General features: G+C 36.5%; 1 protein-coding gene across 1 annotated transcript; it reads left to right on the top strand.

Moving 5' to 3' along the window:
• Positions 1-6859: 6859 nt before the first annotated feature.
• Positions 6860-12347, top strand: cd40 (CD40 molecule, TNF receptor superfamily member 5). Its single transcript, XM_081385798.1, has 9 exons — positions 6860-6994; positions 7689-7773; positions 8437-8559; positions 8829-8981; positions 9261-9351; positions 9934-9986; positions 10277-10375; positions 11202-11221; positions 11338-12347. The coding sequence occupies exons 1-9, from the start codon at positions 6965-6967 to the stop codon at positions 11572-11574; spliced, it is 891 nt and encodes a 296-aa protein (XP_081241924.1). The 5' UTR covers positions 6860-6964; the 3' UTR covers positions 11575-12347.

Raw genomic sequence — 12347 nt, 5'->3', positions numbered from 1 at the left:
TGGTATGCGTGTATGGAATGTGTATTTATTACTAGGCAACTTCCTGAAAAGCGGCTTACCTGAGGAAAAAAAAAGAAAAAGGTGAAGTCATACACCTCCACCCTTTATCTGACTTCTCATCTTTCTGTGGGACTCACCAAAATGCGTCTGTCTCTCAGTTGAAAATCATTAAAAAAATCTAAATCTATGGCTTGTGTATCATGTCTTTGTCTTTGTAAATGTGGTTGGTTGTACTTACTTGTACTGTCAAATTTGATGAGTAAAATAAAACATGTCCGCGTCTGTTTGCAAGTTGTAACGCAATTGTTCAACCGCTAGATGGCGTACATCCAACACAAAATCACTACGACGCTGTAAAAGACAACTAAACTTTAAATAAAGTACAAAACTAGTTATATAATAGTGTTTTGATCATGAAAGTGGCTTGTTATTTACCCACAACAAACTTTAAAGCAGTTATTGCAGCTGTAAAATAGTATTTTAGCTTAAATGCTACTGTGACGACAATTCACCAAGTTAAACGTAGATTCAGACAAAATATCATAATACTACAGTTGCTTTAAATCCAATAATCATTAGGTAAGTCCTACCGCTTGGTGGTATATACGGCCGAGTGTCAATTTGTTTTGTTTTTTTTACTATAGAGTGCGCGTGCTCATTGCACATCGGCAGGACCAGAAAAGGACACTGTAAAAAAAAATAATAATAATAATAATCCACCTATCTACTTAAAAACTTAAGTTCAGTGGCTGCCTTACATTTTTTTATTATAATTACCTTGGTTGTACAAGTCATTTCAACTTAAATTATATTGAACTGACCATGGGCGAGGCTAGCCCCTTTTTAGGGGTGCTTCAGCACCCCTAAAAAGGAGCTCAGCACCCCTAAAACTTGGAGTAAGAAATGTTGTTATTCTAAAAAAATATATATATTTTTTTGTGTTTGACAAGGTTAAATAATGTTCTTCATCTTCAGTCCGCAGCAGCGCCAAGCAGAGCGCAGGTCAGAAACAGAGGCGCGCGCGTGTGTGTGTTTGTTCATCTGAGCCTCATTGGTCTTTCACTTCTCGTCAATGTCACAATATTTGAGATGACCAATCAAATCAAAGTAGGCGGGCTTTATGTTAACAGAAGCTGCTGAGCGCGAATTTTACATGGAATTTTAGCAGCATGACTGACGCTTCAGTTTACGGTCAAGTGCGAGTTAAGAAGATATAAGTAGCTAAACTAAACATTTTATATTTGACAGTTTTTTAGGTCATAAATGTTAAACGAATGACAAAAATAATTAGAAAACTAATAAACTTTTGTCTAATTTGCACATATGTAGATCAGAGAAATCTAAATTTTCTCGGGGGAGCATGCCCCCGAACCCCCCTAAATACCTCGCATTTGGTACCTCAGTGATTATAAAACCCTGCCATATGCATGTTACTGGATGAATGAATGAAACTAGTTAATAATGCGCATTAGACCATAAACTAACTTTTTTTTTTTTTAAATCATACCCTCATTGGGGGCTGAGCCCCCCTAAAATGAAAATTCTAGAATCGCCCCTGGAACTGACTGAGGTTGAATTGAATCCGGAACAGCAACATGTTGTTCGACTTGAACCAGCGTTGCACAGAGACAGTCCGATCGGTGAATGACATCAAAATACCGCGAAAACGATTAGAGCGCAGACAGCTCTATATGCTTTTCAATCGCTCTCGTTGTACTTTGATCATCATAAACCGATTGGTCTGTTCATCACACCGGTTCAAGACCTTATGGCGCCGCCATCTTTAGAATATTGTCTTTGAACTTCCGTTTTTGCGGTCGCTCTGTATATTTCTATGGCATTGCTGTTCAGGAGTAATTAGCTTTTGAAGTGGATTTACTTAATGTAACATTAACGAAAGTTATCATGAGGATTGTAGGCTAATGTTTAAAGCAGATGTCTTGACAAATGTCAGTCGACGGGGAAGATTTTAAACTAGCCATTCATTCAAAATATAACGAGCTCAGCCTGAAAAGAGGCGGGGTTACAGATCCCGCCCACATCTTGTATGCGTTGCCAGATGTGGCCCGGATCTGGGCCGACGCTATGTCCTGTCTGGGATATCCTAACGTATTTTTTTAAAAAAAAGTTGAAATTGATTAAATTATTTTGATGAGTTAAAGTAATGTAAAAACATAAATCACCAGACTTACTAATCATGTAATTTGAGGGATGTGAGCAAAAGCAGCAGTTTATGGTAGGGAAGAGAGGGCACAAAGTAACGCTTTATGACTTTCTCAGTTTGTGTAAATCTACTTATGGTTCAGAGTATTTTTTTTTCCCCACATTAATTTCCAACATGTCTAGTACAATTATGTGGTTTTGTTTTATTAATACAGTATATACTTTTTTCTGGATATACCCCGAAAGAATGGAAGTGAAATGTGACAACATGCCCCAAAGGTGGGGTACATTGTAACATGTGAGGGGCACATTGTAACATGACATATGACAGCTTAAAATGTTATCTGATCTAATAAAAAAATATACAAGACAAACTAAAATATTTTTTAAATAAAATACAATTAAAAAACTTTTTCATATAAAATAATGCCAATTTTTAATAATTAAATATAAACTCATTTTTGAGTTTTGACTACGAACACAGGAAAACACAGCTATACAACATAATTCAAAACAAATAAATAATTAGTAATTTCTGAACATTGACTCTCAGTCTTTATTCACCTTTTTCTCACGTTTTCTCAATAAAATTAATAAAAGTATAGAATATAATAGCATATTCCTAATAGGGGCACATACAACATGCCCCGCCTGCACAACTGGGATTAAAACCCTGCTAGTGTCTTCTGCTAGTTAGCGAAGCATTACAGAACTATCTCAACTGCTAAATACCATATTGGAGATTAAAATAATATCAGATTTGTCTAATTTTAAATAAACACAAAAAATAGAGATGAAAAATGTACTTAAATAAGAAATTTACTTTTGCGATGGTTTAATAAATGTCTATGGATATCTTCCAAAAACAAATTAATTTTGGCGCATTTTTTGTCTCTATATAGTGTTGATATGGCAACTAGTAAATGCACCAAGTTTCGTCATGCTAGCATGTGTGGAAGTATTTAAAACAAGTGTGTTACAACTAGACCCGCGTTAGGTTGTGGCCCGCGCTCCCCTACCATTTATGATAGTAATGTTGTTAGGTTGTTATTTGAAATAAATTATTTAAGCATAACAATAACTAGCTTCTGTGATTTCAGTCTTTCCCACATTCAAATAGACAGGAGCTTGCTGTATACTTTGAGCACTGTCATTACAGATAACTGTTAACTTCTGTATTTTGGTAAACAATGAAATGGACTTGGAGGGAAATTGTAGCCGGCATTTGTAGCCGACTAGGCCTACTAACTCAAAATAACTTGTGCGTCAAAAACTGACAGACTGACTGAGAAGAGGAAGTGTTTACATCCTATTTAATTTACCACTGTAGTCAAGTTTACATACATGCAATGTATTTTGTATACTAGTGTTTCTACCTTTTGCATATTTATACATTATTTAACATACAGACTGTGTGCTCCCGTTATTGTCTGATACCCTACTTTTATTGTCTATAGTAACTGTAATTTGTAGATGCGTTTTATAAAGCAAGCCCCCTAGACTGTGCAGTGTCTTGAAAGAGAAGAGCCTTCCTCTGAGAACATGTAACATGTGACGCACATATTCTCTAAACTGTTCCTCATGGGACTCAAGGGTTTTTCACTAGAACGTTTAATTACAGTATGTCATGCCTCAAATCATTCTCAGAATGTATACCTGGTGAGGAAGTGATACAATAAGTAAGAAAATCTTCCAAGCGTGTCTAAAGTCAGACATCATTGTGCTGGGATCCGCCTTGTTGAATCACTGATGATCAGAGAGTATTTCTTCTCTTCCATGGTATGTCCCTAAAACTACTCATGTGTATATTCCAAAACAACTTCCTTGTTACATGGGGATTTCCTCCTGCTGTCTCTTGAATCCAAACCTGGGCTTTTTTCTTTTTTTTTTTAAGGGAGAGTCCTCTAGCAGGGGCGGGATTCACCTCTGGCTGTTAAACTCAGTGAGTTAAACTCACGCTACAGACTGCTTTGCTAAATCTCCTCTTTTCTCACAGTGGCAAACTGTGTCAAATGTGCTCTTTCAAAGCATGCTGGCATTATCTCAACCTTTTTGTCTCATTAACTGTTTCAATATCATTTGCTTTCTTGTCTTATGGGCTATTATACTATATTATATATTCATACTTATTATTTTATATTATTTATTAATATTTGTAAAGTAGCTTTTTATATTAAAATTTTTCGTATATTTTAGTTTAAGTTTTAGTCATTTTGTTATGTGCTTTTATCATTTTTATTAGTTTTTTTATATTTCTGTTTAGATTTAATTAAATTTTATTTCAGTTTTAGTTATTTGCCAACACTTTTAATGTTCTGTTGCTTATTCCATCTAATATTTAAATTTCATGTTATTCCAGATTCATTTAAAATAATGAAAATTATTTTAATATTTTTATAGTTAAGAATAACAACACTGCACTATATCATACTTTGTATATTATTTATACTATATTGCACACATACACAAAAATAAAATGTAACATATATATATAAATCTTAATATAAGTATAAATATAAGTATATGATCCCAGCCTGTGTTCCCCTGGTGTTGTGTGGACTTCTATATTTCCTTTTCTGCACCATGTTTTGTAGTCCTTTGTAGTGTTTCTTGTTTTCTTAGTTCTTAGATTTTTCACTGATAGCCTATGTCTTGTTTGCCCATTACCCCTTCTGAATTTAAACCCCAGTGTTTCTTGACTGGTCTTGTCCTACATGGATGTATGTTTGGTGCACTCATTCGGTTCTCTGGTCCCTGGGTTCTCTGTGTTGGAGTTATTATGTTTTTGTTTTGTTTTTTAATTAAAATCACTGCATTTAGGTCCAGCTCTCCTTTGTTTTTGAGGTCACCATACATTACAGAAGACTCGACTACAAATGGACCCAGCAGGGAGGATTATGCGTCTCCGCCAAGGAGATTGAAAAATTGAGGACTATAATGTACAGGACTCTGAGTTGGCTCATTTTGCCAAAATGAAGGAAATATCCATCATGATCTTTTTTCGAGGGGGACTATCTGAACCACTTAGCTCGGTCATGCCTTTGCATGAACCTACCTGGACTTTTACGGTGGGTGTCGTGGAGGAGAAACGAGACAGTCATGCTGTACACGCTACTCCAGAGTCTCCAGCCGTCATGGCCGCCACGCCATGTTTCCAGTTGTCATAAACTTTGCACCTGAAGATACCAAGGTGGTTCCTAGGCATGTGAGATTGGCTTCCAGTTTGGCGGGCACAGCGCTGATATTGGTATGAGCAGCTAGCATCTCCATGGCGGTATCAAGTCTGGGGGTTTCAGAAGTTTTCCCATTGTTGATGGCATTCCCCGTTACGCCGGTGGCCATTTTGTGTCTCGGTCGCGTATGCTTCAGTTTCTCCCGAGGTGGTGGAACCAGATCTAGTTTTGCCTGAGGCGGTGGTGTCTGCCCAGGAGTCTGTTTGCCCCGATACGACCACAGTGGTCGCCTTCGAACCCCCTACCTGTCCTGACACGTCGTCCCTGAGTTTCCTGTTAGCCTTGACACGACTACGGAGGTCGTTCAAGAACTTCCTGTTTGCCCTGTCACGACCGTGAAGGTCACCTATGAACTCCCTGTCTCGTCTCGACTAGAGAGGCCGTTCTATGGTCCCAAGTCTCAGCCAAGGAGGCCGAGTTCAAAGACATTTCTCCTGATTGTCCTGGCTGCCCTGTTATGGCCACGGAGGCCATTACTGAACTTTCTTTCTGTTTTGACACATGGCCCCAGAGGCCAAACCTAACCTTTTCTTTGCTCCAGTTCCACCTGAACCGCCATGAAGATCTTCTGACCTGTCTGATCTGCCCTTGTGGTGGTCCTCAGCTACGCCTCGTCACGATCCCTGTGCTGTCTTGTGTTTTGTAAAGACTTTTTAAAGTGTATTCTTGGTTCCCATTATTTCTGTTCACTTCCTGTGTTTGATTGCTGTTTTGCCTTGTACCTTGTCACCCTAGTTACCTCATTAGTTACCATGACATCAAATCACCAACACCTGTCCTTCATCAGCCCCTTGTTAATCTATTTAACCTCTGTGCTTTAATTGTTTGTCAGTCATTGCTCTCCGGCCTGCTCTAGGATTATCTGTTTTTGTTAATAAACTTGTGCTAGGATTTGGATGCCCTGCCTCGTCCCTGATCACGTTACACTTAGTGGTCAGAATTTTTCTGTAGCTAGTCATATAACGTAATCCATATTTTAAATGATTTTATATTTTGCATCTGTACATAATTGAAATTAAAGTAGGTGGATGGATAAATGGTACTTTCACGCAAGCTTTGTCACTGGTGACGTGACTCAATAATAATAACACGTTTGTCTGTGGAGGAAGTGAGAGTCAAGCAGGGAAGTTCTCTGGTTGAATTACAAGTTAGACTGCTGAAAGATAAACCATTCCCATATTATAATCTGTCTTTTTTGTGTGTTTGGATGTTTGTTTGTTTTTTGTTGTTTTTTTAATTATTGAAATTTATTCTTTCAACTTTCCCTCTTAAACTCGAAATAATATTCCTAATAAAATAAGCGTCAAAATCAATTTTTTCAAGAATTTGTGTCTTTCAATGGCTCTAAAACGTCTTCAGAGTTTGTAGGCCAACTCTCACTTCTTGGAATAGCATGGGGAAATGGGAAATGGTCACATGTCTCGTGGGCGTGTCTGTCTGCGGGAAAGAAACCCCCTCTCGCCCTGTGATGATTCATTATTTGAAGAGCTGCAGCAGAGTGTTTAGTGTCTTATGTGTTCGTGAAGCATTAACAACTGGTGAAAAGGATCCGTTTCTATATTGCCATCATGAGGGCAGTTTTCATTATTTATTTGCTGGTAAGTTTGTGCTGAGCGCTTTGCGCGTGCTTGATAACTACGCGTGAAATATACCTTCGCGTGAATGTTAGTGTCGGTTGTTATTTACATTGTTGATGTTCATTGTAACAGTATTGTTATTATTTTTCACGTGTAGCATTTAGAAATCTTAGATTGGCGTGGTTGCTGAAGGAATGACTAGTATGTTTTAGGTTACTTTCACTTTCTATTTGAATGCGCATAGGCTAATAGCATATAAAGAAGCATTTAAAGCGTCTCTGTATCCAAGTGACATATGAAAACAAACATGTGCATTGTATGTTGTTAAATAGTTATTTGATGGAAGTATAAGGTTGCAGTTTGCCCTGTTCAATAACGGTCATTCTTTGTGGGGATCTCAGGGACTTTCCTTTAACGTCGTTTCAGTTTTAAGATGCCCCGGTGGTTTGTTTTGGGGTCTGAGAGTTCCCATGTCCTTAACTGACTTAACTAGCTCGAAAACATACATAGGCTTGGTTATTAATAACGTATTGTATGATAACTGATTATTAAAAAGATTGTTTACAAGAAAAAAAAAATGAAAACGACCCTTAACATAATAGTCTACTTGAAAAAGCTGTTTTTTTCTTCATGGAGTGGGCCCTCTCATCTCCTCATGGGCGCTGGCATGCCATGTATTCTTCATAATGTTCCTCTTATGTTTAATCTTTGACAGGTCACACTGTTGCAGTTTGTGCTGTGCTGTGAGGAGGAAACACATTATAAGAAGAATGATAAATGCTGCAAAAAGTGTGGACCAGGTATGTGGACATAATTCAGCGTGGCACTCTAGTTAATAAATATGTCTAGACTTGAGGAAGTATCACCATACAGTAGGCCTAAGAGAGCTAGAGCTAACTTGAAAAAAGGCAACCTATCAGATTCAGCTTAAGTTAATTCAACTAGTTTGCTCCAGTTAAAGCCAACTTAAAAACTTTTGTTCATCTAATGAGTAACTGGTGGTCTTTGAACTTGAAAATTCTTGTCAAGGCAACTTTAAAAAAAGTTGAGCTAACTTGAAAGAATAAGACTACCTATCACATTCAACTTAAGTTTACTCAACTAATTCGCTCCACTTAAAGTTAACTTGAAAAGTTCTGTTAATGTAACGAGTAACAGGTAGTCCTTTAAACTTAAAAATGATTGTCAATGCAACTAAAGCATGTTTAGCATTTAGCAATGTAAGCATCTAGAAGAACAAAAGTATAGAAGTTGACATTAACTGGAGCAAATTAGTTGAGTTAACTTATTTTTTCAAGTTAGCTCGACTTTTTTTTAATTGCCCAGTCTAATTAATATTTTTTCACATGTTGCCTTGAAATAAACCCATCAATACTACCATATTTCACATAGTCTTAGTCCTCTTTTAATATCCGAATCTCTTAGTTTAATCCGAGTGGGTAGTTACTGTGAATGTGTCACAGGTAAGAGGATGTTGGTGGACGACAACTGTGAGGACCCACGCTGTCAGGACTGCCAAATCGGAGAGTATCAGAGCGGCTACACATCCAATACCAAATGCAAACGCCAGCCCAGCTGTGACCCCAGTAAGTGTGTATTACTGCTGAATGGGTAATGGGTAATGTTAATAAATACAATGTTTTGTCTTGGCCTCAAGATTTTTAATTATTTATTTATTAAGACAAATTTATGATTTTTTTTTTAACAGTTACACATTTCATTTTTTATCTATTAATATCAATAATAAATAGTTTTAAAACGTAATTATTAGTATTCATGATAAACTTGTGGATCAATTAATCTGCTAAATTAATAAATGTAAATGTAATCTCTCTTGCTTTTCTGTTTAAATCAGATTTACATTTAAAGCCACAAGAGGATAAACCCATCACAACCTATCTAAACAAATGCGTTTGTGAAGATGGATACTACTGTACACAAGATGATGACTGCAGCGCTTGTATTAAACACAGTGTTTGCAAGCCAGGACAGAGAGTCGCCAAAAAAGGTTTGTGCTGTCAGGCGTCATGTATATAGTATATATACTTGCTGGTTTATGTTGATTCTGTCCTGAATTGCACCTCCAGAATAAAAAATATGCCACATCCCTCCTAGACTATCACTTCAGATGTGATTTAGAGATTTTATAATCATTCTGTAATCATCTGATTTGCCTTAAAGACACATTGGAGGAATCTGTTGAAGCCTGGTGGTTAAATGAAAGGTTGTAGGTTCAAACCTCTGGCAATGTCTAATCTTTGCCCCTCATCTCCTTGTATTTACACAGGTTCACCGGACAGTGATACTCTGTGTGAACCCTGTAAAAATGGAACGTTCTCCACTCACGATTCAGCCGACACTTGCAAGGAATGGACAAAGTATGAAACATCTTTCTGATTTTAGGTCCCTATTTTAAAAAGAAATGAATACATTCATTCAGCAAGGATAACATTTATAATGTTCCAAAAGATTTTTATTTAAAAAAATAAATGCTGCTCTTTTGCACTTTCTATTCATCAAAGAATCCTGGGGAAAATATATCAAGCCTTTCACATAAATATGAAGCAGCACAACTGTTTTTAACATAGAAAATAATCAGAAATGTTTCTTGAGCATTAAATCAGCATATTAGAATGATTTCTGAAGGATCATGTGACACTGAAGACTGGAGTAATGATGCTGAAAATTCAGCTTTGATCACATGAATAAATTACATTTTAAAATACATTAAAATAGAAAATAATTATTTTCACAGTATTTCGGTCTTCACTGTATTTTTGATCAAATAAATGCAGCATAAGAGACATGTGCGACTCCCAAATGTTTGATTTTTGTTTATTATATATTTTCATTTGGCCATCATATTTATAGGTTTATATCAGAATTTAAGTCAAGAGTTTTATTGACAATCATAAAAAGTTTATAAATAGTTTTAAATTTCTCTTTTTTCCTGTGTCTAGATGTGGCCATGGCACAAACACTCCTGGCAGTTCAACTTCAGACCGCACCTGCCGTGAGTAAAACGCAATCTTGCTTTTTAATCGCCTTCATTCTACAAACACAGTAGTGAAACCTGACAGTTGTGTGGGGTGGAGTCCAGTTCCTGTATGGCTAAATTTGTGTGATCACTTTTGATCACTCATGCTCATTTGAAACAAGACTGTGAAGACTTTGCACCATTTGCAATACACATTAAAATGTTTTACAATGCTGTCAGTAGTATTGGTTTGATTACAGGTACCTTAATATTAGGCATGAGGAAGGCTTCTCAGTTTGTTGTATGTTTTGTTTTTCACATTTCAGTGGGTGCACCTGTTCACAGAGTTGTCATTGGCGTGCTAGTTACAGTACTTGTGTTGGCAGTCATCTTAGCTTTAGGTGTGTTGTTTTACAAGTCAAAAAGTAAGTACTGCAACCTACAAATCATCTACTAAATGTATCTACAATAACACAAAGTATACTGTTTGTCACAATAGAGTGCAACAGTGCCGCCCACTTTTTCAGCGGCGTTGGTTCCGGAAGTATTTTTTCCATTAATTTCTCTCATAGGGATTTCAAAGAAGTCTTCATTAAAGTTAAGTTATAAGCCATGAACCAAGCCAACAGGCATATATATAAACAATATAATTTAATATTTTTGCATAATATGCACATAAATGCAAATATTTTAGACCGACTCTACGTCATTTGCTGTCTTCATTTTACTTCTACTTTCTGATTGGTGGAATTTTCTGCGCAGAATCATGGGTAATGTAGTATTTGTTGGAATAAAGTCAAGTCAAGTCATCTTCATTTATATAGCGCTTTTAACAATGTAGATTGTCTCAAAGCAGCTTTACAGAGATAAGCGTATAATTTAAGGTAACAGAGATTGTTTCGGCTTTACAGCAGAGTTAAGTTATTTCCATCTAAAGTTAGTTTTAATTGATTTGCTTCCGTCGCAATGATCATTTCGAGGTTTCGTAACAACCTCGTAATGTGGGCTAACAGCTTCAACAGAAGCAAATACTATCGATTAACAACCTCGTAGCTCACAGTAAGGCTGCCTTTAAAGGTTTGTAATTTGTCATTTAAAAATCAATTTTCCTACTGGAGTTTTTACTACCGGAACCAGACTGTTTCACTCTATAGGCTTTCATAGTACAATTTCTAAGTGATCAAGTGCTCATTATATCTTTCATATAACAAAAATAATTATCAATAATTGCTGTTTTTACTTTTCTTCTAGAAAATCATGGATTTAAAGAGGTAAATATCTGGGTTTACTTAATCATATGCAACATTCAAAGTCATGCACAGCCGTAAATTCGAATAATGTTATATTCATGTGTGGAGATTAATGATAATGGTTCTTTTGTTTTTAGTTCAACCAAGTGAAATCAAATCTTAAGCTCTTAAACATAATACCGGTGCATCAAGAGGCAGCAGATGTTGAGAGAGCAGACCAACCATTACGACAGCCTGAGGAGGACATTGACAGCAGCATACCCGTGAGCCCCACGCCAAGTAACATGACAGAAAATGGAAATGTTGTCGATCAAGAACACGGCAAGGAACATATCATTTCAACTACTGAATCAACTGCATATTCATATTCATAGAGCAAAATCTGTGCTCCCATCATGTTACAACCATCAATATATAGAGCATTACTAAACGTCCCCAAACCAGCATGTGTCTTATACAATCATACAGTGTTTTTTCATGACTGAAACAGTAGCTCCTTAGCATGAGCTTTGTGTTTTCAAACACATACTGTCAGGGCTCTCAAGTTTTACCAAAAGCTTGGAGTGAGATCATATGCGGTAAGGGGAGGAGCCCTAATGAAGCCACGCCCCCATATGTCCCCGCCCCCCAATTTTACCCATTGTTCATAATTAACCAGCCCAAATTGAAATTATTACAATTGGTAAATCTGATAAATGACAGAGCAATTGATCACATCAAATATACTCTTTAATGTTATATTTCAAAATTACAAATAAGTTATACAAAAATTACAAAAATATAACAAATTGCTCCAAACAGTTTGGAAAAACAAATCTTTTTGCATTTTGAATGTCTAGTCAAAATGGTATACCGGTAATTATTTATTGTGTGGTGCATGGGACATTGTGAACAAATGACATATTAGAGTATTATTAAGGTGTGTGTGTGTGTGTGTGTGTGTGTGTGTGTGTGTGTGTGTGTGTGTGTGTGTGTACACAAGAGTACACACTCCAGCTTATGAAATGTGTTTTGTGTTTGAAAAATACAAATGCAATGGCAATGATTAATGTATGTTTTGACAGGATATAAAATATTACCCAGAGCACTCTGCTTTAATACATAGCCTTAATGTAACTAGAAAGACTATTAATACAGTATAATATAG

The sequence above is a fragment of the Scardinius erythrophthalmus genome (assembly GCF_964197995.2).
Source record: "Scardinius erythrophthalmus genome assembly, chromosome: 15".
Lineage (NCBI taxonomy): Eukaryota > Metazoa > Chordata > Actinopteri > Cypriniformes > Leuciscidae > Scardinius > Scardinius erythrophthalmus.
This window is presented reverse-complemented; position numbering and strand designations above follow the sequence as displayed.